At 49.1% G+C, this 25496-nt stretch overlaps 1 protein-coding gene across 6 annotated transcripts in view; it reads left to right on the forward strand.

Moving 5' to 3' along the window:
* KANSL2 (KAT8 regulatory NSL complex subunit 2) overlaps positions 1-25496 on the forward strand; it is a 269907-nt gene that overhangs the window by 111844 nt on the left and 132567 nt on the right. For all 6 annotated transcript variants that reach the window (XM_033936114.1, XM_033936109.1, XM_033936111.1 and 3 more), the window contains one exon: positions 11943-12057. In XM_033936114.1, coding sequence (XP_033792005.1) covers positions 11943-12057 — 115 coding nt within the window. The remainder of the gene's footprint in view (positions 1-11942; positions 12058-25496) is intronic.

Genomic DNA, 25496 nt, shown 5'->3' on the forward strand with positions numbered 1-25496 from the left:
TTACCTTCTTCACTTGTCTGACTTGGAACTCAAGTCTACATCGATTAGAGTCCATCTCAGCACTATTACAGCCTTTCATCAGCCAGTTGATGGTAACTGCTCATCCTCTAGTCTCTAGATTCATGAAAGGACTTTAAAATGTTAAACCACTTCTCAAGCCGCCTCCAGTGGTCTGGGACCTTAATGTGGTTCTTGCAAAGTTAATGAAGCCTCCATTTGAACCAATGTCTGCGGCTCATCTTAAATATCTTACGTGGAAACTTATTTTTCTCATCTCACTCACTTCTGCCAAAAGAGTAAGTGAACTTCAAGCATTAGTGACAGATCCACCCTCCACAGTGTTCCACCATTTCAAAGTGGTACTTCACACACATCCAAAGTTTCTACCGAAAGTCATCACTGAATTTCATCTCTGTCAATTGTGCTTCCAGTATTTTTTTCCTAAGTCTCATTCTCACGCAGGAGAAGTGACACTACACACTCTGGATTGCAAGTGATCTATGGCCTATTATCTTAGCAGAACAAAGTTGCATAGAACATATCATTCAACTTTTTTCTCCTTTGATCCTAACAAGTTGGGGCCTCCTGTTTCCAATAGAATGATTTCTAACTGGTTGGCTTCCTATATATTGTTCTGTTATGCTCAGGCTGGGCTGCAACTGGAGATTCTTGTCACAGCCCATAAGGTTCTGCTGCTAGATGGCGCTAAACTAGCCTGTGTAGGCAGATGAGAAACCTTGAATAGATTTCTTCTGCAGCTCATGCGAGTAAGGGTAAATAACCCTATGATCTAAAATGTCTCACTTATCTACTGGAAAAGAGCTTACCAGGGTAAGTACATAATCTCTTTATAACTGAAAAGTCAAAATTTGATCTGAAAAAACATTGTGATACGTACCAAAAAGGTTCAGATGTTGAACCGCCTAGTAACAGGCTGTAGTAGAAACATGACGCGTGCTTGTAAGTGCCAAAAAGAGAATTTTAATGGTACAGGTGAAAATCTAGTTTCTGGCATGTTCTCTTGAATGAAAGCTAAAATATGTGCAAATAATTATATTTAAAATGAAAAAAAACAGCAGCAAGGCCGACAGTGAAAACAAAAAAGTAAGGGCATAGAATAAAAGTTAAGACGGAAAATGTAAGAAAGTAATTAATAAAAATAATCATAATGCTGTCGTACCCTGTATAAAAGAATAAAAATTTAAAAATCTGATCATTAAGCCCATGTTAACAGAAGTAAAGTGGACTTACCAGGGTTGAAAGAACCGTGTCGAAATGTGGTTTTTTCCAAAAAAACTCAAAAGATTCCGACAGAGGGCTTACTCAATTAAAAAATGGTGGCAGCTAGTAACATCATGATGAAATCTCGTTCTAAAAAACATGAAATGTAAAGGCCTGAAACAGGGGAAAATTTGTAATGATTAGACGATTAAAAAGAACACGTAACTAAAAAAATATATAATTAAAGGATTTTGCCGCCCCATTAAAACAAAAACCATTAGACCATATACATGACATGATTGAATAAAAGGAAACAAATAAAAAATGAAGCTACACTGGTACTGTCTGCCCTGCAAAAAAAGAAGTGTTATGAGACTTGAGTATTGAGTGATTACATTAATGTGCATAACATGTATGCGCATTAAAAAAGTTCATATCTAACGCTGCAAATCTAAACTCCGGGTTTTCCCGGAATTATCTTCGGTAACAGCTGCGGGCCCAATGGATGTTTTTCTTCAGCTTGGGATTGGAACAAGTGAGCCGGAGTTTTCTTCGGCTAGGAGAGACACGCTCGCTGAAGCATCAGTGCTCTCCCTCGAAGCAACATCACTATCTCCGAGGAGCGGAGTCCTCTGAGTTGCCCTGGGGCATCAGAGCAGCAGATGGAAGTTGGAGCGGCCCGGGGTGTTCCCTCTTCAGACCAGCTGAGTTCGGGAGTCGTCTCACCAAGAGGAGCTGGGAAGCCAAGTCAGTCATTGGAGCACTCGGAGGAGCTGGAACAGCAATTGCCTCAGGACTTCCTAATATTGGATCCATCTCCAGCTGAGGTTTCAGGTACTTTAATTGCATCAGAGTCTCTGGGTTCTGAACTAATACCTATGCAGAGACTCAAGGTTTTCAATATGGAAACACTTTGGGAAGCAATATCCACTTTACAAATCTCTATGGGGACTCAAATGCAGCAACTTACTACACGTTATACTACTGTTGTATCTGAAAATTGGGGGTTGAAAAATAGACTATCTTGCATGGAAATTAAAGTGGATGGTCATGAGACCAGAATAAAAACTGTGGAATCCCAGGCCTTGGTGTGGGTAAGGGACAGTGGAAATCTTAACTTCAAGGTGGAAATGCTAGAAAACATGACCAGAAGATGTAATCTTCGGATTACAAATTTTCCAAAACTACCATTTATTTCAGTGCAAGATATGTTTAAGAAATATTTGAAAGAGGTCTTGAAAGTTCCCGAAACCTCTTATCCACCTCTCACTAAAATATATTACTTACCAACTAGACCGCCTATTCAGAAACCAAACCATCAGAATTTATTTGCTGATAGTTTGGATTTAACAAATTTCCTTGAGAGGTCGGATAATGAGATACCGGCAACTGCTACGCTTGTACAATTTGCTATTGACTCTGACAGAGAATGGATGCTTAAATTGTTTTTCAAGTTTAAAGATATACCTATTATGACAAAATTAGTGAGAATGTATCCTGATGTGTCACGAATAACCCAAAAGAGAAGAAAACAATTTCTCATTTTGAGACCGAGGGTCTTGCAGTTAGGTGGTACATTCATATTCAGATACCCTTGTAAATGTGTGATGATCTATCACGGGAATAGATTTGTTTATTTTGAACCTCAGCAGTTGATAAAATTTATTTCTGCCAAAGAGCAAACTTAGCATTCTTGAGAGAATTTATGTTCCAAGCCAGCTCAGTTTAATAAGATTCTAATTCCCACTCAATGACCATCTGTTACGCCACTTATTTCTGTCAAATAGGATGATCAGTGACACTCAGAAAAGCACACAGACAATATAAAAGCATAAACAATAATCCTTTATTATACATATATATATATAAGAATAAAATAGCATCACCTGGACCCCATACACTGACCACTTTCACAATTGGGAATCCTTGCAATTGATAGGCGGGGGGGACCAAAGGACTGTCCCTTTAGACATCGTGGCTTCTGTCCCTGTAGACGTCTTGGATTCAAATGTCAGGGTCAGAATTCAGGTCTTATATAGGATGCAAACTGCGGAGTTCATAAACAGCTGGTCCTTGTTTTGACAACACCCAGGTCAGGATGTCAGAAGGAGGTGTTGCAGCTGGTTTCACTCTCCCTTTGATGTTGTTTTGTCAACATTCAGGTCCCATCTGGCGTTACTGTCCTTTTGAGGTTATGAATGAGGTGTTTACAGAGACTGGTTTTCCCATCTGGCTTTACTGATGTTATTTGAGAGACAAAAGGAAGTCAGGATGCCAGAGAAGCAGACTTTGTGGATTTCAGTTACCCCCCCGGCCAGTCCTTTTGATGTAATCAAGAAGGTGTTATAGAGACCGGTTTTCCATCTGTCCTTTTGATGCTGTTTGGGCAACTCCCAGGTCACAAAGGTTGTGGAAACATTTGAAGTTGTCTTGGCAACACCCAGATCAGATAAGCAGACTTAAGGATATATGTCAGTAATATGCTGAGTTCATTTACCCCCGGGCCCTAGGTATAACACCATCTTTATTTTCCTTGTAAAGTTTGGTGAGAGAATTCAGTGAATGCACAGCGTTTTCCCCCCTTAATTGAGGTCTAATTTCACAATCCAATATATTTAGAATGGAGTTTTAATTTTTTCCTTCCTAAAAAGCCTGTTTTGTTTCTTTTTATGTAAATTTTCCTTTTAGATTATTCTGTTAAATTAATGTTGGAACTGGTATTGTAATATTTCTTTGAAGTGACTAATAATTATGTCAAAACTATAAAATGAAATAAAGATTTTAAAAAACCCAAACAAAACCCTAAAAAACCTTGGGCTTCGAAATCAATTTCCCAAAGTCCAACCTCCAACCGACTTGGCGTCTTCAGTTCATCGGGGTTATTCTGGATACTACTCTCATGAGGGCATTTCTTCCTCCAGATCGCCTAGCTGCATTGCTTCATCTCTGTCAAAAGATGTTTCAGCTACAAACAATCTCTGCGAGACGCATGATGGTTCTCCTGGGCCACATGGCCTCCACGGTTCATGTCACCCCTCTAGCCAGATTGCATCTTCACACTCCTCAGTGGGCCCTAGCTTATCAGTGGTGCCAGGTGACAGATCCGTTCTCACAGCATATCTCTGTAACCTCATCTCTTCTGCAATCGCTCCACTGGTGGATGACCCTATTCCAATCTATCCAGAGGTCTTCTTTTCAATCTCCCTCCGCATCACCAGGCACTCATGATGGATGCTACTACCTATGCCTGGGGAGTGCACATGAGCGGCCTTCAAACGCAGGGTTATTGGATGTCCAACGAACGCAAATTTCACATCAATTTGCTGGAGCTCAGAGCGATGTATTACGTGCTAAAACTTTCCAACATCTCCTGACCGACCAAGTCCTCCTCCTTCACACGGACAATCAAGTAGCAATATACTACATTAACAAGCAAGGAGGCACGGGCTCTCTTCCACTTTGTCAGGAGGCTCAAAAGATTTGCCTTTGGGTGACCATCCGCAATCTTTTTCCGTGAGCAGTCTACATACAGGGCGAACAGAATTCCTTGGCAGACAACCTCAGCTGAATTCTCCAGCCTCATGAATGGACACTCAGCTTGACAACTCTTCAGTCCATCTTTGCACGATGGGGCACTCCTCAAGTAGACTTATTCACAGCTCTCCACAATCACCAACTGCCCTGCTTCTGCTCCAGTCTTTACTCTCCTCATCACCTAGAAGCAGATGTGTTTCTCCTGGATTGGACCCAATTGTTCCTCTATGCGGTCCCTCCCACTCCTCTCGTCCTGAAAACTCTTTTCAAACTCAAGCAGGAGTCAGCCACCATGATACTCATAGCTCCTCGGTGGCTCAGACAACATTAGTTCTTCTACTTCAGCACCAGGGAACCCATACCTCTTCCAATATTTCCTACTCTGCTTACACAGAATCAAGGAGCTCTTCTTCATCCCAACGTGCAATCGTTACACCTGACAGCTTGGTATCTCTCGGGCTGACATCATTGCATCTCTCTCAGCCTATCTACACTATTATTGATGCTTCCAGGAAACCGGCCACTCAACTGTGTTATCAACAAAAGTGGACTCAGTTTTCTTCCCGGTGTCTCCGTCATCATCATCATGATCCAACTTCCTTGTCATTGGAATTGGTGCTAGATTATCTCCTTCATCTCTCTGATTCTGGTCTTAAATCTACATCTATCAGAGTCCATCTCAATGCTATTACAGCTTTTCATATGCCAGTCGTGGGGAAAGCCTCTCACTGCTCATCCATTGGTCTCCAGATTCATGAAAAGGCTTTTCAGTGTTAACCACCTCTCAAGCTTCCACTTGTCGTCTGGTACCTTAATGTAGTTCTTTCCAGGTTGATGAAACCACCATTTAAATCAATGGCAACAGCTCATCTCAAATTTCTCACCTGGAAAGTAGTTTATCCCAGGACAAGCAGGCAGCATATTCTCAACATGTGGGTGACAACACCGACGGAGCCCCCTAGCAGACATTTTTGCAAGCAGACTTGCTTGAAGACCTTCAAGCTTGCCTTGAACCTGGACCTCCAGTCTGAGTCCCGTTATACCCAGGAATTCCTGGCAGAAATGGGTGTTGATTATCAACCCCGTGAGGCGCTGCGCTTGCCTTTGCACCAGGTTCTCCGGCAAACATTTCTCCGGAACCTGGAGACCCACCTATGCGGTCACGGCCATTCCCTCCAAGTTGGAGTCCCGTTACCGGACAATCCCAGTTAAGGGGTTTGAGAGTTCTCAGCTTTCTCACCAGTCCTTTATGGTCGAGTCTTCCTTGAAGAAGTCCAGCCCCTCAAAGGTTTACGCTGCCGTCCCTACGGGCTGGGAGGGCCGTATGATGGACAAAGTTTGGTCGCTGTCTTTATCAAAACTCAATGATGGCGAACCGTGTCCTCAACTATAACTTTATCTTCATGTCCTACCTCAGGTGCTGTGTGGACGCCCTCCGCTTGTTCCGGGATTTTATTCCCGGTACTTTCTGGTACCCAAGAAGATGGGGGATCTGCGTCCGATCCTGTACCTCCGTGCTCTGAACAAGTTTCTGGTCAGGGAACGGTTCAGAGTGCTCACCCTTCTTACCTTGTACCCCCTCTTGGACGAGGGGGACTGGCTGTGCTCACTGGACCTCAAGGAGGCGTACAGGCACATTCCGATACACCTGGCCTCTCGCCGGTATCTGAGATTCCGGGTGGGGGACCTCCACCTCCAATACCATGTTCTTCCCTTCAGCCTGGCGGCTTCTCCGAGGGTCTAGTTGTGGTAGTTGCGGCCCTGCACCCTGCAGGCGTTTCTCTACCTCGATGACTGGTTGATCAAAGCGTCCTCGCACCACGAAGTTCTGCGAGCGACGATTCGGACCATCTTGCTCCTGCAGAGTCTTGGCTTCGAGTTGAACTTCCCCAAGTCCCACCTCTGTCCGTCCCAGTCTCTGGAATTCATTAGAGCGGTCCTGGACACGGTTCATCTCTGCTCCTTCTTGCCTCGTCAAGAGGCCCTTGTTCGTTTATGCCAGAGGGTGGCTCATCTGTCTTCGGCCCCTGCTCAGCTCCTGATGATCCTCCTAGGGCACATGGCCTCCATGGTTCACATGGCTCGTTTTGCCAGACTTCACCTCCGTATTCTTCAATGGACTCTAGCATCCCAATGGAACCAGGATTGGGATCCTGTATCTCGACTCATTGTCGTGACTCCTTTGTTGAAGCAGTCTCTCTGTTGGTGGATGCTCTCCTCCAGTCTTTCCAGAGGTTTTCTGTTTCATGCTCCTCTTCCGCAGAAGGTCCTGATGACGGACTCGTTTGCCTATGCTTGGGGGGCTCATCTGGACGGTCTTCACACTCAGGGTCTTTGGTCCAGTGCTGACCATTCTTGTCACATCAATCTGCTGGAGCTTCGAGCGATTTTCCTCCCCCTGAAAGCTTTTTGTCACTTGCTTTGCGACCGAGTGGTGCTGGTCCGCACGGACAACCAGGTCGCCATGTATTATATCAACAAACAGGGGGGCATGGGGTCCTTGTCCTGTGCCTTTAGGCGATGCGGCTCTGGGATTGGGCCATCCGCCGCAACATATTTCTTCTAGCGGTCTACATTCAGGGCTAGCACAATTGTCTGGCGGACAAGTTGAGTCGTCTTCTGCAGCCTCACAAGTGGTCCATCCATTCCTTGACCCTGCGTCGGGTGTTTGCTCGTAGGAGGACTCCGAATGTCGATCTGTTTGCTTCCCCTCTCAATCACAAGTTGCCCCGCTTTTGCTCCAGGGTTTACACCCCTCTCAGGCTCGAAGCGGATGCGTTTCTACTGGATTGGACGAACCTGTTTCTGTATGCGTTCCCTCCATTCCTTCTGATTCTGAAGACTCTCGTCAGGCTCAAGTCCACGTGTGCCACCATGATTCTGATAGCACATCGGTTTCCCCGACAGCCATGGTTCTCCCTTCTGTTGCAACTCAGTTCCAGGGAGCTCCTCGGTTTCCCCGACAGCCATGGTTCTCCCTTCTGTTGCAACTCAGTTCCAGGGAGCCTCTTCTTCTGCCTGTTTTTCCTTCTCTGCTTATGCAGAGTCGGGGTTCTCTACTTCATCCCAACCTACAGTCTGCACTTGACGGCTTGGTTCCTCTAGACTTGATGCCCTCGTTCCAGTTCTCCCAGCCTGTGCTGGATGTTCTGGAGGCGTCTCGGAAGGAGTCCACTCGCCAATGTTACCATCAGAAGTGGACCCGCTTTTCTTCCTGGTGTGCTACTCGGCAGCAGGAGCCGCCACCTGCCTCCTTATCTGCTGTCCTGGATTATCTGTTACACTTGTCTGTCACTTTACTCAAGTCCTCTTCTGTTCGAGTCCACCTTAGTGCCATTGCTGCTTTTCATCAGCCGATTGACGGGAAGCCTATCTCTGTTCATCCTGTGGTTTCCCACTTCAAGAAAGGCCTTTTCCATGTTCATCTGCCCATTAAACCTCCTCCTGTGGTTTGGGATCTTAACGTGATCCTTGCTCGCTTGATGAAACCCCCTTTCGAGCCGCTAGCACAGGCTCACTTGAAGTTTCTTACTAGGAATGTTGTGTTTCTGATTGCTCTCACTTCTGCCCGTCGGGTCAGTGAACTTCAAGCCATGGTAGCGGACCCACCTTTCACTGTTTTCTATCATGATAAGGTGGTTCTCCGTACCCATCCTAAGTTCTTGCCTAAGGTTGTTTCTGAGTTTCACATCAACCAATCAATTGTTCTTCTGTGTTTTTTCGAAGCCCCATTCTCACCCTGGAGAAGTGGCTCTGCATTCTCTTGATTGTAAGCATGCGCTGGCCTTCTACTTGAAGCGCTCCGCTCCTCATCGTTCTGCTCCCCAGCTGTTCCTCTTTTTCGATCCAAATCGCTTGGGTTGCTCTATTTCTAAGCGGACCATTTCTAACTGGTTGGCCGCTTGTATCTCTTTCTGTTACGCTCAGGCTGGTCTCTCCCTACCGGGTCGAGTCACGGGCTACAAGGTCAGAGCGATGGCGGAGTCTGTTGCTTTCCTCCGCTCAACTCCGCTTTAGGAAATCTGTAAGGCTGCCACTTGGTCCTCGGTTCATACATTTACTTCGCACTACTGTGTGGATACTTTCTCCAGGCATGATGGCCATTTTGGCCAGTCCGTTTTGTAAAATCTATTCTCCTAAATAGCCAACTCTCCCTCCATCCCATTCTGGTTAGCTTGGAGTCTCCCACATGTTGAGAATATGCTGCCTGCTTGTCCTGGGATAAAGCACAGTTACTTACCGTAACCGGTGTTATCCAGGGACAGCAGGCAGATATTCTCGCAACCCAACCACCTTCCCATGGTTGGCTTCTTTGCTAGCTATCTGAACTGAGGCCACGCTGAGGAGACGCATGCCCTAGGTCGGGCGGGAGGGGCATGCTCGCATGTGCGGGCCAATCACAAGCTTGAAGGTCTTCAAGCAAGTCTGCTTGCGAAAACGTCTGCTAGGGGGCTCTGTCGGTTACATCACCCCCATGTTGAGAACATCTGCCTGCTGTCCCTGGATAATACCTGTTGCTTTTTCTCATCTCCCTCACTTCTGCCAGGAGGGGTCAGTGAGCTACAAGCGTTGGTCGCAGGTCTACCTTTCACAGTTTTTCACTGTGTTAAAGTGGCTCTAAGCATGCATCCTAAGTTTCTTCCGAAAGTAGTTACAGACTTTCATCTCAATCAGTCCGTTGTTCTTCCAGTTTTTTTTCCTAAGCCTCATTCTCATCCAGGAGAAACGGCACTGCACACTTTGGACTGTAAACATAGAAACATAGAAACATGCTTTGGTTTGCTACATCGATCTGACAAAGCCTCATAGAAACAGTATTCTTCAACCTTTTGACACCTATGAACCGGAAATAAAATAATTATTTTGTGGACCGGCAGTTGAAGTACACTGGGCTAAGTTGTGGGCCAGACCCCATAATGTTACTAATTGTAACACCATTTTTTTATATATACACATACACAATATAATCGTATTATCAACACATAATGGTTAACCACAAAATTAAACTACACAAAGCATACTGTATGCATCTCAATATTAATTCCTACTAGAACATAGATAACCCCATGCAAATACTGGACCAAAAACTAAAAGTACTAATATACACAAACAAAACCTAAGATGCAAGACTCTGCATGCAGTACAACCCCAGAAGAAAAGAAACAAATGCATTTCTTCCTGAACAGACAGAAGATGTAAATCGATCACTAAATTCAAAAATAAAATCATTCCCCCTACCGTTGTTGTCTCCATCCCTCCATGCTGTGCCTTACCTTCTGGCTTGCTCCCGCCTGGCCATTTTATGCCGCCCCCTGGTGTTATTTTTGTGCCGGCTCCCTCTTTTTCAGTGCTGCAGTGCACAAAGCCATGAGCAGCGGCTCCTCATGCATCCTGCGCCTCATCTGGAAGCCTTCCCTCTGACATTGTGACGTCAGAGAGAAAGCTTCCGGTTCAGGTGCAGGACGTGCGTAGGAACCTCTGCCCACGGCTTTGTGCACTGCACCACTGAGGAAGAGGGAGTTGGCCCGAAGACAATGCTGCATTGATCGCACCGTGGACCAGCGGCTGAAGAACACTGAATTGGGCCCAATACATGTGCCAGCCCTGTGGACCGGCACTGGTCCACGGACCAGCAGTTGAAGAACACTGTCATAGAACACCTCCCCAAGTCTTCATCTCATTTGATCATAATAAGTTGGGTCATCCTGTCACCAAATGGACAGTATCCAACTGGTTGGCATCCTGTATCTCATTCTGCTATACTCAGACTCGACTGCCTCTGGAGAGTCGTGTCACTGTTCACAAAGTCCGTGCTATGGCAGCTTCTGTAGCTTACCTCAGATCTACTCATATTGAGGAAATCTGCAAAGCTGCCACCTGGTCCTCAGTTCATACCTTCACATTACTGTCTGGAAATTTTTTCCAGACGGGATGGGCATGCGGCCAGTCAGTTTCGCAAAATTTGTTTTTTTTTTAATGGCCAACTCTCCCTCCATCCCTTTCTAGTTAGCTTGAAGGTTACCTGTCAGTGAGAATATGCTGCCTGCTTGTCCTGGGATAAAGCACAGTTACTTACCGTAACAGGTGTTATCCAGGGACAGCAGGCAGAGATTGTCACAACCCACCCACCTCCTCGGGTTGGCTGCTTAGTTGGCTTAAATTAACTGAGGGACCACACGCCTACATCGGGCGGGAAGGTGCTCACGCATGCGCGGTGCGGGCTAATCGCAAACTTTCTAAACTTAAAGTTGCGATTCACTTTTCAAGTGTCCGTACCAGGGCTCCGTCAGTGACATCACCCATCAGTGAGAATATTTGCCTGATGTCCCTGGATAACATCTGTTATGGTAGGTAACTGTGCTTTATAGTTTATAAATCTTTCCTTTTGTCTAAGTCTTAATAATATTGTAATTTATAGCTAAAGAGACATATGATCAAGAAACTGTTTTATTTTACTTTTATGATTATGATAAACATACCGAGGGCCTCAAAATAGTACCTGGTGGGCCGCAAGTTTGATACCACTGGGCTAAGGTGAAGCATTCTCTTAGTGGGTATGGGGGTGGGGTTGATAGGTTGGGGGCTACTTTAGTATGAAGGTGTATTGCTAAGTGCTGGGGGAATGTAACTTGTTAGTAAAGGTTGTAAAGTATTTACTATGTTACTATGATGCACAGAAGGAATTACTGGGTGAGGGCATGGGTAATGTATTTGAAATACGTCCTTTCTGTGGTACAGCCAAAACGGTTTACATAGTATATGCAAGTACTTTCTCTGCCCCTAGTGTGCTCACAATGAAGTGTGTTTGTTTGTTTTTTTGGTGGGGAGGAGTTGTACCTGGGGCAATGGTTAAATAGCTTGTTCAGTGGGAATCAACCCTCGTTCCCCAGGTTCTCAGCCCACTTAACTTACTATAGGCTACTTCTCTACTGCAGCCAGATGATTGTAATATGTTGAAATTATAATTTATTTGGGGGGGTGTAAAAAAAAATCACCAATTAACTGGAAAATAAACACCTATAGTTACAATTTATGAACTCCTAAGAATAGAAACCCTAGTCATGGCTTAGATTGGGCTTTCAGCATTGTAAGAGAAGTGATAACATGATGGAATGTAACAGCTTTTGTAGGCTTACCCAAAGAGCGGTGAATTTTTGTTAAAAAAAATGTCTGTTATCTTTTGTTAGATGAAGACAGCTGGAGTGATGTCGAGCAGGACCCTGTTATGGTGGATCAGACATGGAGAGGAGACCCTGACAGTGAGGCTGACAGCATAGACAGCGACCAGGAAGACCCCTTAAAGTGAGTGAGAATAACAAAGTGATTATCCCAAGACAAGCAGGCAGCATATTCTCTACATGTGGGTGACGTCACCGACGGAGCCCCCTAGTGGATGTTTTCGCAAGCAGACTTGCTTGAAGACCTTCAAGCTTGCGATTGGCCCGTGCATGCGTGCGTGTCCCTCCCGCCCGACCTAGGGCATGCGTCTCCTCAGCGTGGCCTCAGTTCTCTGTTTTCCGCGGAGCCATAAGCCTCGCGGGGCCGCAGCCGTATTTCCTTATGTCCCAGCCTCGTTCTGGGTTTAAAAACTGTACTAAGTGCAACCGGGTTATCTCCATTACCGACCCTCATTATTGGTGTGTGGAGTGCCTGGGTGCAGAACACTGCGCTGAGTCGTGTCCCCGTTGTGTGACTTTGCAACCGCGGGCTCTTCGTAGAAGGGTGGCCAAGGTTCTCCAACTCTTTGGCCCCATGGATCCTGCGGGACAGGTGTCGAGCTGAGCCTCGGCGCCCTCTTTGGGTGCCTCGGCTACTCCGGCCTTGGGTAAGTCTCCTCTTTCCTCTTCAGGTGTGCGGGCAAAGAAGCCTACCTTGGAGTTCATGTCAGTGCCGTCTCGTCGGTGTCTTCGAGACATCACTCTAAGTGTGCCTCCTCACGTAGGGAATACTCTTTCTTGAGGTCGCCCCTGAAGGAGCGCACTGCTGCACCTAAGACCCAACCACCTTTGGTCTTGGTGCCTATGTTCAAGGACATGCTTAAGGCTATACTTACCACGCAGCTTTCCTCGGTGGTGAGCCAACTGGTCCCGACTTTGACGCCCCTGACCTCGGTCTCGACCTTGTCTCGGTCGAGGCCATACCCGCAAGACTCGCCGGGTTCCCTCGAGTGACTCTTCTTCCCCTGAGTCACCTGTGACTTATCCGGGATCCAGGCCAGGGGCCCGTTTTTCCCCCGCTGCCATGTCGCGGCTTATCCCTCTTAAGCCCCGGTCTTCTCTGCCCGCGAAACCTTCCAGGGACACGCTTGTCCTCGAGTTGGACTCTAGTGTATGTTCCCCATCGAGGCGGCTGCCAGCCTCTAAGGGGTTTTCTTCGAAACCGGTGGAGGAATTTTAATTTGCCCCATTTTCTCCGAGGCTTCACCAGCTGCTTCCTCGGACCCCGGGGTCTTCCCCGGTCCGTCTTGCTCGGGGTTGTTCCTCGACGCCCTCCAGACACTTTATTCGAGCCTCTTCGGTCTCCCATTCGTGGGACTCCGAGGCTCCAGCTTACTATTCGAGGGAAATTTCTCCCTCTTTCTCGGCTGCCCCCAGATCTCGCTTGGGGTCTCCTCAGGAGGGTGTCTTCTTCTCAAAACTCCTCCTTTACTTGTTTCATCTCTGACATGGGTAGGGCCTTGAACCTGAACCTCCAGTCTGAGTCCCGTTATACCCAGGAATTTGGCGGAAATGGGTGTTGATCATCAGCCCTGTGAGGCAATGCACTTGCCTTTGCACCAGGTTCTCCGGCAAACATTTCTCTGGAACCTGGAGTCCCGCTACTTGACGATACCGGATAAGGGGTTTGAGAATTCGCAGCTTTCTCACCAGTCCTTGGTGGTTGAGTCTTCCTTAAAGAAGTCCAACCCCTCGAAGGTTTACACTGCCGTACCTCCGGGCAGGGAGGGCCTTACGATGGACAAATTTGGTCGTTGTCTTTATCAAAATTCGATGATAGCGAACCGTGTCCTCAACTATAGCTTTATCTTCACGTCCTACCTCCAGTTCTGTGTGGACGCCCTCCGCTCGTTCCGGGAGGATGTACCGGATTCTCGGCGTCAGGAGTTTCGCCTCCTTGAGGAGACCCTCTCCCAGCTCTGCCTCTATATGTTTCAGATGGCCTATGACGCCTTCGAGTTGTCCTCGAGGTCAAGGCATTTGCGATCGTCATGCGTCGCCTCGCTTGGCTCAGGATTGTGGACATGGATCCGAACCTCCAGGATCGTCTTGCCAATCTTCCATTGAGGCACCCACTAAGCGCCTCTCGCGTCTCTGGTGAGACTTAAGCCAAAGACCCCTCCGGCACGGCCCTATAAAATTCCTCTCCAGAGGTATCCGCATAAATCTACTCCTGTATTCTCTCGGCCTCCTTCGAAGCGGCCGCAACAGCAGCAGCAGCATTTGGCTAAGGCCCAGCTGCCGGCTCCGGCGAAGCCTGGGCTGTCTTTTTGAGAATTCCAGTGTGAGCCTTCGGGCTCCCTTCCTCCTGAAGCCTTCCCCCCTCCCCATCGGGGGTTGTCTCCATCATTTCTATACCCAGTGGGAAAGTCTTACCACTGACAGCTGTGTGCTTTCTATCATCCGGGAAGGGTACTCCCTGCACTTCAGTCAGGTAACCCCGGACCTTCCTCCAAGAGAGTTTCCTTCTGCCCGGTCTCAGCTGCCTCTCCTTCTGCAGGAAGCTCAGGTCCTTCTTCGCCTTCGGGCGGTCGAGGAAGTTCCTCCAGACCAATGGAATACCGGATTTTATTCCCGGTACTTTCTGGTACCCAAGAAGATGGGGGATCTGCGTCCAATCCTGGACCTCCGTGCTCTGAACAAGTTTCTGGTCGGGGAACGGTTCAGAATGCTCACCCTTCCTACCTTGTACCCCCTCTTGGACGAGGGGGACTGGCTGTGCTCACTGGACCTCAAGGAGGCATATTCCAATACACCTGGCCTCTCGCCAGTAACTGAGATTCCGGGTGGGGGATCTCCACCTCCAATACTGTGTTCTTCCCTTCAGCCTTGCAGCCTCCCAAAGGGTTTTCACGAAGTGTCTAGTTGTAGTAGCTACGGCCCTCCGTCTCCGTGGCCTGCAGGTGTTTCCCTACCTCGACGACTGGTTGATCAAAGCATCCTCGCGCCACAAAGTTCTGCAAGCGACGATTCGGACCATCTTGCTCCTGCAGAGTCTCGGCTTCGAGTTGAACTTCCCCAAGTCCCACCTCTGTCCGTCCTAGTCTCTGGAATTCATTGGAGCAGTCTTGGACACCGTCTGTCTCCACTCCTTCCTGCCTCGTCCTTGTCTGGAGACCCTTGTTCGGTTGTGCCAGAGGGTGGCCCATCTATCCTCGGCCCCGGCTCGGCTCATGATGGTCCTCCTTGGTTACATGGCCTCTACGGTTCACGTGACTCCTTTTGCCAGACTTCACCTACGTATTCCGCAGTGGACTCTTGCGTCCCAGTGGAACCAGGATCGAGACCCTGTCTCGTTGGGGGACTCCAGACGTCAATCTGTTCGCGTTCCCCCTCAATCTCAAGTTTCCCTGCTTCTGCTCCAGGGTTTACTCCCCTCTCCAGCTCGAGGCGGAAGCTTTTCTGCTGGACTGGACGAACCTGTTTCTGTATGCGTTCCCTCCATTCCCTCTGATTCTGAAGACTCTCATCAGGCTCAAGTCCACGAGTGCCACCATGATTCTGATAGCTCCTCGGTGACCCCGACAGCCGTGGTTCTCCCTTCTGTTGCAACTCAGCTCCAGGGAGCCTCTTCTTCTGCGTGTTTTTCCTTCTCTGCTTACGCAGAGTCGAGATTCTCTACTTCATCCCAACCTTCACTCTCTGCACTTGGCGGCTTGGTTCCTCGAGACTTGATGCCCTCGTTCCAGTTCTCACAGCCTTTGCTGGACGTCCTGGAGGCTTCTCGAAAGGAGTCCACTTGCCAATCAGAAGTGGATCTGCTTTTCTTCCTGGTGCGCTTCTCGACAGCAGGAGCCGCTGACCGCCTCCTTATCCGCTGTCCTGGACTATTTGTTACACTTGTCTGGCACTGGACTCAAGTCCTCTTCGGCTCGAGTCCACCTTAGTGCCATTGCTGCTTTTCATCAGCCGATTGACGGGAAGCCTATTTCTGTTCATCCTGTGGTTTCCCGCTTCATGAAAGGCCTTTACCACGTTCACCCGCCCCTTAAACCTCCTCCGGTGGTTTCAGATCTTAACGTGGTCCTTACTCGCTTGATGAAACCCCCATTCGAGCTGCTAGCGCAGACTCACTTGAAGTTTCTTACTGAAAAGGTTGTGTTTCTTATTGCTCTCACTTCTGCCCATCGGGTCAGTGAGCTTCAAGCCTTGGTTGCGGACCCACCTTTCACTGTCTTCCATCATTATAAGGTGGTTCTCCGTACCCATCCTAAGTTCTTGCCTAAGATTGTTTCTGAGTTTCACATCAACCAATCAATTGTTCTTCTGTGTTTTTTCAAAGCCCCATTCTCACCCTGGAGAAGTGGCTCTGCATTCTCTTGATTGTAAGCATGTGCTGGCCTTCTACTTGAAGCGCTCCGCGCCTCATCGTTCTGCTCCCCAGCTGTTCCTCACTTTCGATCCTAATCACTTGGGTTGCTCTGTTTCTAAGCGGACCATTTCTAACTGGTTGGCTGCTTGTATCTCTTTCTGTTACGTTCAGGCTGGTCTCTCCCTGCTGGGTCGAGTCATGGGCCACAAGATCAGAGCAATGGCGGCGTCTGTTGCTTTTCTCCGCTCTACTCCACTTGAGGAAATCTGTAAAGCTGCCACTTGGTCCTTGGTTCAAACATTTACCTCACACTACTGTCTGGATACTTTCTCCAGGTGTGATGGCCATTTTGGCCAGTCCGTTTTGCAAAATCTATTCTCCTAAATTGCCAACTCTCCCTCCATCCCATTCTGGTTAGCTTGGAGGTCTCCCACATGTAGAGAATATGCTGCCTGCTTGTCCTGGGATAAAGCACAGTTACGTACCGTAACAGGTGTTATCCAGGGACAGCAGGCAGATATTCTCGCAACCCACCAACCTCCCCGTGATTGGCTCCTTTGCTAGCTATCTGAACTGAGGTCACGCTGAGGAGATGCATGCCCTAGATCGGGCGGGAGGGGCACACGTGGACCAATCGCAAGCTTGAAGGTCTTCAAGCAAGTCTGCTTGCGAAAACGTCCGCTAGGGGGCTCCGTCCGTGACATCACCCACATGTAGAGAATATCTGCCTGCTGTCCCTGGATAACACCTGTTATGGTAAGTAACTGCTTTAAGTAAGAAGCTTGTAAGAGATATCCATACCCTTCACAAAAGTGAGGCCTGTGCAAAGGAAGACAAGGAAAAACATAGAACATAGACCTTTGGTCATTGTTCATTGAAAAAGGGATTCAAGACCACAGATAAATGGTAGAGAAACATGCTGTGAAGGGTCTCAGATTTCTCTTTTGTAAGTGGTGTGATTTGCACGGAACTAGCAAAACAAGGGCAAAGAAATGGGGCCAGATGGGATATATCCTTAGACAGTGCTTGATAAATCACTGTTGTTGCCTGCCTTGAATGTCCTTCCTGCACTGCAAATACAACACCAGCACAGCTGTTAGTTGAGCTGAGCTGAACTGAACCTGAATTCTTGTGTTGGACTCATAAAATCTGAGACCGCAAGTCTATCGTGGGAGTTAACCACTGCTCAGCTTCAAGGTCTGAAAACAGCTATTTGGTAGTGGGTAGCAATGAAAGGTAATAATGGCATTATTGACTGAGGAAGCAAGAGATCCCATACATTTGGAGAAAGTTTTGCAGGAACATAGTAATGTTTGGCAGGTGGAAGTAAATTGAATTCTATGAGAACTTATTCAATCTCATTTGTTTAAAATTTAGAATTTCTTGTAAGTTTTCTTTTAGAAATTATATATTTCCTTCTTTCTCTTAATGTGAGCTGCTATATTGATATATTTCTGTCAAGTATTTCTTTGTTTTATCTTCATATGGAGGGTAATGCTCTATTTTTTTGTTTCCTTGGATATTATAGGAAATATGCATTTCTTTTTTTTTTTAATTTCTTTATTCATTTTTAAACTTACATCAAGTGTACAGTAAATATCAACCAAATATAATACAACATCATTTGAAAAATTTTCAATATCATACACCAAGAAGATTTAACCCCCACCCCCTCCCAAATTCATATACAAACTAATATATACCACATGAAAATAATATCTTACGACAATCATCTATATATTCTTAATGGAAAAACAAGAAATCCCCCTCCCCCAAATCCACATGTGGGGAAATATGCATTTCAAAAATGCAATTAAAAAAGACAGAGTTACAAGAGTATTGGATAAGAGAACCAGAGGTGTAGTATCAGGAGTATCTGAAGTCCAGAACAGAGATCAAGTTGATGGGGGAGCAAAGATTGACTGTTAGTTGAGGTTAACTGGCTTGAGGGTTTCACAAAGAGAAAGGAAATGGGGGGGGAATGGGGTGATGACTTCCTAGAGGAGGTGATTAAATGGGTGAGTGTTTAGCTGAGGAAAGGTTATGAGTTAGGGAATGACTGGTAGAAGAAGAGGAATGACTAGGAGGTAGTAATGAGGGTAGGGAGCTGAAAGGGGAACACTGGTGGGAGTAAAAGAGGAATTGGGGCATGTTGGGAAAATGAATGAGATTGAGGAAATGGGGGGAGCAACAGCACATTTTGATATCATAATCTTCCTCCTCCCCCATGGACATAAATAGGAAAAAATTTTAGCTCTCCAGCTGTTGGCTCCTAAGATTCTGGGGCTCTTCCTCAGGACCTATCTAAACTTCCCTGTTACCTTCTCCTCACCCATTTCTTGATCTTCAGATTCAGTAGGGATGATAGAGAGGTTGAGAACTACACCTACTATCTTCAACAATTTTGGGCTGGCATCTGGAGTCAAGGATTTTGACAAGGCCTATTCTGTTACAGATACACAGGAGTCCATACTGTAGCTGTTGATTCCCATTTCCAACGAACTGCAGAAAGGTATCACTTTAAGAACTTGAAACTTCTCCCTTTCTGCAGTGGAGAATAGCACCTTCCTCGTTTTTCCCTTCTGTAAGTGAACTCAGAAGGTATCTTTTGCTTTGCTCTGCTTTTCTTTGCTATTTTCAGGTATTTTTTCCATTTGATTTTTGAAAAACTTCATGGCTTCGGCGCTCGGAGGTCCCCTGCTCATGTATAATAATAATAACTTTATTTTTCTATACCTCCATAATCTTGCGACTTCTAGGCGGTTCACAAAGAAGAAGAGCTGTTCAATCAGCGAATTACAGTAGATGAATGCAAGGTGGTTGAAAGGAAAATAATACATAGGTTGAATTATAAGAAATTAACTATCCTCCACCAGGGTAAAGAAACACAGTCTCGCATAGGAGGACTGCTGCTCCCAGGACAACTCTGAGTTCCTATGGAGCCACCCGGTTTTGGAACCCTTCAGGAGCTCAGAGTCCATCTCCTTGGGAGCGGCTTGCCTGCTGATTTTATTAGATACTTAAGCTCAGGCTGTGAGGCCCCTGAGTAAAAACCCTTGGGGTACCCGTGAGCCGGCTGCGTAATTTCTCCCCCTGTCACTATGTGAGGAATCTCAGGGGTGGGAGTCAGTGGTCGTGGTCTATCTGGCCGGCAGCCAGAAGAATTCCTAAAATCGCTATTTTTTAATTTTTGCATTTAGCACCAATGGGCCTGTTCTTGGCATGATTTTTTTTTTTTTTAATGGTCATCATATTAGATTTTTAGCATTCTAATTTAAAACTTTTTTCTGCCTCAAAACTGCTGTTCTTGCAAGTGACTGCCTCTGCTGGATGCTCCAGGCCTTTCTATTCCCAAATCATGTTTCGTTTGCACAGAGTTGCTGGTTGAGGAGTGGCCATGTCCCATGTGCTGTGGGAGGACTGACTAGGGACCAAGCCCAAAGCTCCAAGACCTTGGAATCCCCAAAATCCCAGGGAAAAAAACGGTCCAAGGGGAAGAGATCCTGCTCAGATGAACTGAGCAGCAATGGGGCAAAACGCAAGTTCTTGGTGTTGGATGATACATCTTCTACAGTCTGTGGTTATGCAAGGAGCCTCGGGTCCTCCACTGCAAGGCTTTTGCAACTTAGTCAGCCTATTATGTAAAACCTATTAAAAGGGACCAGGAAGCGCTGCACTGCCTTTGGGTGCACCTGCTCCACCTAAGGTGGATCCTTCTCTCAAGCAGACATCCCTGCCTCTTATCAAGCTGGCTCCCAGGGTCAGTGACCCTTCAGAGCAGGACGGGGATGATTGAAAGTCCGTTTCCACGCCTTTGTTATTGCAGGACTGTTCTGCAACGGTGGACAATGGGGGGATCCCTTTTGGGGTCCAGTAACCAGGGGGCAGGAGTGATAGCGGAACACAGTGCTGATTCTTCCGTGCATTGTCTTTCAGATCAGTTTGTTTCCCATGTCATTTGACACTATTAATATTGAAACTCGATGCCCAGCAGCCCTCAACCTCACAGTACTCCATCATTAATACACAGACCTTTTTTCCTGCTCACCTGTATCTTACCTCTTTGGTCACTGACCAGTGGGAGACTCCTGAAGGCACTATTAAGGTTTCCAAAACTAGGTCAGAAAGGAGGAGGAATAGCCCTCCTTTGTAGCGCAAGCCTGCCACACCAGACTGGTGATTTCTTCCTCAGAGCTTAGAAATCCTGTCTCCACATGTTTAAGGAGGGTGTAGATTATGTGGCCGATTCTGTTTATATCAGAGTAAGGTTTTGGCTTAGTACATTTCTACCCTTTGGATGCTCTGTGTCAGACTTGGCCTCCAAGCCCTAGCTTCCAAATCCCCCCTCCCCCCACCTGGGACTGTAGGAGCTAGTGGTCTGCCAAGTTCGGACCCTGCTCTATCCTCACGAGCTTGGTCTCCGTCCCCGCAAACCATCTGATCCCATCCACACAAGCCTCAAATAGTTTTATACTGAACTTATTTTATTAAAGTATAAAAAGAAACAATATTATCCCAGGACAAGCAGGCATGATATTCTCACATGTGGGTGACGTCATCTACGGAGCCCCGACGCGGACAGCTTTTCAAGCAAACTTGATTGAAGTTTCAAGTTTGCACACTGCACCACGCATGTGCATGCCTTCTCGCCCACTAGAGGGCGCATCCCACCTCGTGGTCCTCAGTTCAATTTTTTCCGCGGAGCAAGAAAGCCCTGTGGATCTGAGCTCCAGTGTTTTGCCTTCTAGCTGCCGCGTTTTAGTTTGTTTTCTCCATCGAATTAGTTCGCGGTGCTGTTTTTCTTTTCGGTTCTTTTCAAAAAAAAAAAAAAAAAAAGTATTTCGTTTTTCGTTGGGCTCCGGGGGCTCCCGGAAGCCGTGGCCGCGGGACGTCGGTACGTTCCCGGCCTTCTTCTTTTTCTTCGTGGATGTCCCGTCCTGTTACGGGATTCAAAAAGTGCAGCCGGTGTGAGAGGTTGCTTTCCATCACTGACCCTCACCGGTGGTGCATTGTCTGTCTTGGGCCCGAACATCCGACAGAGTCGTGTGATCGCTGTGCTACCTTCCAAAACAGGGCCCTCCGTCGCCGTAAGGCCAGAATGGCGGAATTGTTCGCCGTCGACGCGCCGCCTAAGGCCTCGACGTCGGCCTCGGCTCCGGCCCCGGCCTTGACCTCGGCCTCGGCGTCCTCGGGGGCCTCGGCCTCGCCTCGGCCCTCTTCCTCGAAGGCGTCGTCAGTGAAGCCAGCTTCGGGTAAGTCCTCTGTTCCATCCCCTTCAGCAAAGAAGCCATCCTCGAGTCAGGCCAAGGCGGGTGGGTCGACCCCGGCCCCGCATCGGACCTCGACTCCGCACACCCCGAGGGAATACTCGAGACCGAGGTCGCCCTCCAGGGAATGTGCCCCGGACTCGGAACTCCCCACCTTCGTGGGGATTCCGGCCTTCCAGGACCTCCTCCGAGCTCTGATCTCATCGGAGCTGTCGGGAGCCCTGGAAGTGTTGCAACGTGCTGCGGTTCCGGCGGCCTCGACCTCGGCCGGGGCGCCTTCGGTCTCGGAGGCCCCGGCCTCGGCTCCCTCGACCGCGGGAGCCCCGGCCTCGGCGACCTCGGTCTCGGGTACTGTGGCCCCGTTCACCTCGGTCTCGGCCCCGCCCCTGACCTCGACCTCGGGGGAACCCCCTGAGCGGAGTGTAAGGCCCAAAGAAAAGTTGCGCAGAGTGCGCCGTCTTTCCTCCTCTTCCTCCGGGTCTTCCCGGCACGCCTCGCCCTCGACGCGACCTCGGACGGGGCGCCGATCGAGGAAGTCTAAGCGGCCCCGAGGCTCGCCTCGGCGCGACCGTTCCTCGTCGTTCGGGGGCGAGGCGCTGCAGGTGTCTGAGTTGCGCCTCAACAACCCGAGGCTCCTCCGCTCACCTCGTGGGAAGTCTTCCCGGGCCGCCTCGCCGAGGAAACGGGAGAGTGTCCCACGAACCCCGGGGTCCTCACCCAAGGGTTCTGCGAGGAGGATAATTTCCCCTTCCCCCTCGAGGGCCCTGGAGAGGGGATCCTGGGATTCGGGATCTGTTAGGGATCCTCATTATTCCCATGAGGCCTCCCCCCTCTCCTCGGTGGGGCGGTCGAGAACCCCGTCTCCCCAGGCTAGGCCGTCCTCATTTTCATCCTTCGTTCAGGACATGGCCCAAGCCTGGGGATTGACCTGATGGTAGGTTCTCGGTATTCCAAAGAATTTTTGGAGGAACAGGACCTCCCCACTCCTCCTAGAGAGGTGCCTAGACTCCCTCTCAACAGTGTCCTTCTGCAAACCTGGCTGAAGAACTTGTCAAACCCTCTTACAGTCACGTCTGTACCTTCAAAAATGGAATCGAAGTATAGGACGATTCCCCCTAAAGGGTTCGATAAGGCGCAGCTCTCACACCAGTCTCTTCTGGTGGAGTCTGCTCTTAAAAAATCACAGCCCTCACGGGTTTCTGCGGCGGTTCCACCAGGCAGGGAGGGGCGGACCCTGGACAAGTTTGGCCGTCGCCTCTATTCAAATTCCCTGATGGCCACCAGGGTTCTAAATTACGCCTTCACCTTTTCCTCCTATTTGCGTGGTATGGTGAAGGACCTTCCTCAATATCGAAACTCGTTACCGGACTCCCAAAGAGCAGGATTCGATAAGTTTATGTCCAACCTGTCTCAATTGAGGTTGTACCTATTCCATGCAGTGTACGACGCCTTTGAGCTGGTTTCGAGGGTGTCGGCCTTCGCAGTGGCCATGCGCCGCTTGGCCTGGCTTCGCACCCTCGACATGGACCCAAACCTGCAGGAACGCCTTGCAGACTTGCCTTGTGTGGGGTCCGAGTTATTTGACGAGTCATTGGATGCGGCGACCAAGCGCTTGTCGGAGCAGGAGCGCTCTCTAGCATCCCTGGTCCGCCCCAAACCTAGGCCCCCGCCGCAGAAACCTTTTCGACCTCCGCCGCGCCGATACCCTCAGAAGTCGACCCCGGCTTTCTCGAGACCGCCTGCGAGACGTCCGTCTCAGCGAGGCAGAGGGGGACAAACCCAAGCCCCGGCGCAGGGCCCTTCTAAGCCCGCGCCTTCCTTTTGACGGGCTGAGCGGACGGGGCGGGTTCCCCTCCGCACTTTCACAGGAACCCCTTCCTATCGGGGGGCGTCTTCGGTCCTTCCGGGAGGCATGGACCGGGAGTACCTCAGACGCTTGGGTGCTCCGGATCGTCTCCGAGGGCTACTCGCTCAACTTTGTGTCCTCGCCGCCGGACAGTCCCCCAAGTTTAGTCCCCTGCAACCGTTCGCAGCTACCGACCCTTATAACCGAAGCCAAAGCCCTCTTGAAGCTTCGGGCGGTCGAGCCGGTCCCCAAGGACCAGTGGGGTACGGGGTTTTACTCCCGCTACTTTTTGGTCCCAAAAAAGACCGGGGACCTGCGCCCCATACTGGACCTCAGGAAGCTCAACAAATTCCTGGCCCGGGAGAAGTTTCGAATGCTATCTCTCCCGGTTTTGTATCCCCTCTTGGAGGAAGGGGACTGGATGTGCTCCCTCGACCTGAAGGAAGCATACACCCATGTTCCGGTGCACCCCGCCTGTCGAAGATTCTTACGATTCCAGGTGGGGGACCTCCACCTCCAGTACAGGGTACTGCCCTTCGGCCTGGCCGCGTCCCCACGAGTATTCACGAAGTGCATGGTGGTGGTTGCGGCAGCCCTGAGGTCACGTGGACTCCATGTGTTCCCTTACCTGGACGATTGGCTCATCAAAGCCCCGACCAGGGAGGGGGTTATCTCAGCGACCCGACAGTCTATTGCCTTCCTGCAAACTCTCGGGTTCGAGATAAACTTTCCAAAGTCTCAGTTGAGGCCGACTCAGTCTCTCCAATTCATAGGTGCGGTGCTGGACACGGTGCGCCTGCGCTCCTACCTGCCGACCCAGCGGTTGGAAGCCTTGGTACGGATGAGCCGCCAGGTCTCTCAACTATCGAGGGTGTCGGCCAAGCACATGATGATGCTGCTGGGCCATATGGCCTCGACGGTACATGTCACGCCGTTTGCGAGGCTACATCTGAGGATCCCTCAGTGGACCCTCGCGTCCCAGTGGCGTCAGGAGTGCGACCCGGTGTCTCGCCTCATTTCGGTGACTCCGCCTTTGCGGAAATCGCTGCGTTGGTGGACAGACTCTTCAAATCTGTCCATGGGGCTACTGTTCCGCACTCCGCCTTTTCGCAAGGTCCTGACCACGGACTCCTCGGAGTACGCGTGGGGAGCCCATCTCGACGGTCTTCGCACGCAGGGCCTGTGGTCGGCAGAAGACCGTCAGTGTCATATCAACGTGCTAGAGCTGCGGGCCATCTCCCTAGCACTTCGAGCCTTCGTTCACATATTGCAGGACCAGGTGGTCCTCGTCCGCACGGACAATCAGGTGGCAATGTACTATGTGAACAAGCAGGGGGGAACGGGGTCTTGGCCCCTCTGTTCCGAGGCTCTTCGCCTTTGGGAGTGGGCGGCCTCCCGGAACATCTTCCTCCGGGCGGTCTACATCCAAGGAGAACGGAATTGCCTGGCGGACAAACTCAGTCGACTTCTGCAACCGCACGAGTGGACTCTACACTCAGCAGTTCTGCGCGAGGTTTTCGCTCGCTGGGGAACGCCACAGGTGGATCTGTTTGCCTCTCCGGAGACACACAAACTACCACTATATTGTTCTCGGAGGTACTCGCGGGACCGTCTGGAAGCGGACGCCTTCCTACTAGACTGGGAAGGGAGGTTCCTGTATGCATTCCCTCCGTTCCCTCTGATCATGCGAACGTTGGTACACCTAAAATCGTCCACGGCCACGATGATTCTCATAGCACCTCGGTGGCCGCGTCAGCACTGGTTCTCCCTGCTGCTCCAGCTCAGTGCCAGGGAGCCTCTTCCCCTGCCTGTCTCTCCTTCTCTGCTGTCTCAGAGTCAAGGATCCATGTTACATCCCAATCTGCAGTCATTGCACCTGACAGCCTGGTTTCTTGTTCCCTGACTCCTCCGGACCTGTCTCAATCGGTGAGGGAGGTGTTGGAAGCCTCCCGCAAGATCTCGACGAGGCTTTGCTATGCGCAGAAATGGACCAGGTTTTCCACCTGGTGTTCGTCTTTTCACCTGGATCCGGTATCAGTTCCGGTATCCTCGGTTTTGGACTATTTATTTCATTTGTCGCGCTCTGGCTTGAAAACCAC

The sequence above is a fragment of the Geotrypetes seraphini genome, chromosome 3 (assembly GCF_902459505.1).
Source record: "Geotrypetes seraphini chromosome 3, aGeoSer1.1, whole genome shotgun sequence".
Lineage (NCBI taxonomy): Eukaryota > Metazoa > Chordata > Amphibia > Gymnophiona > Dermophiidae > Geotrypetes > Geotrypetes seraphini.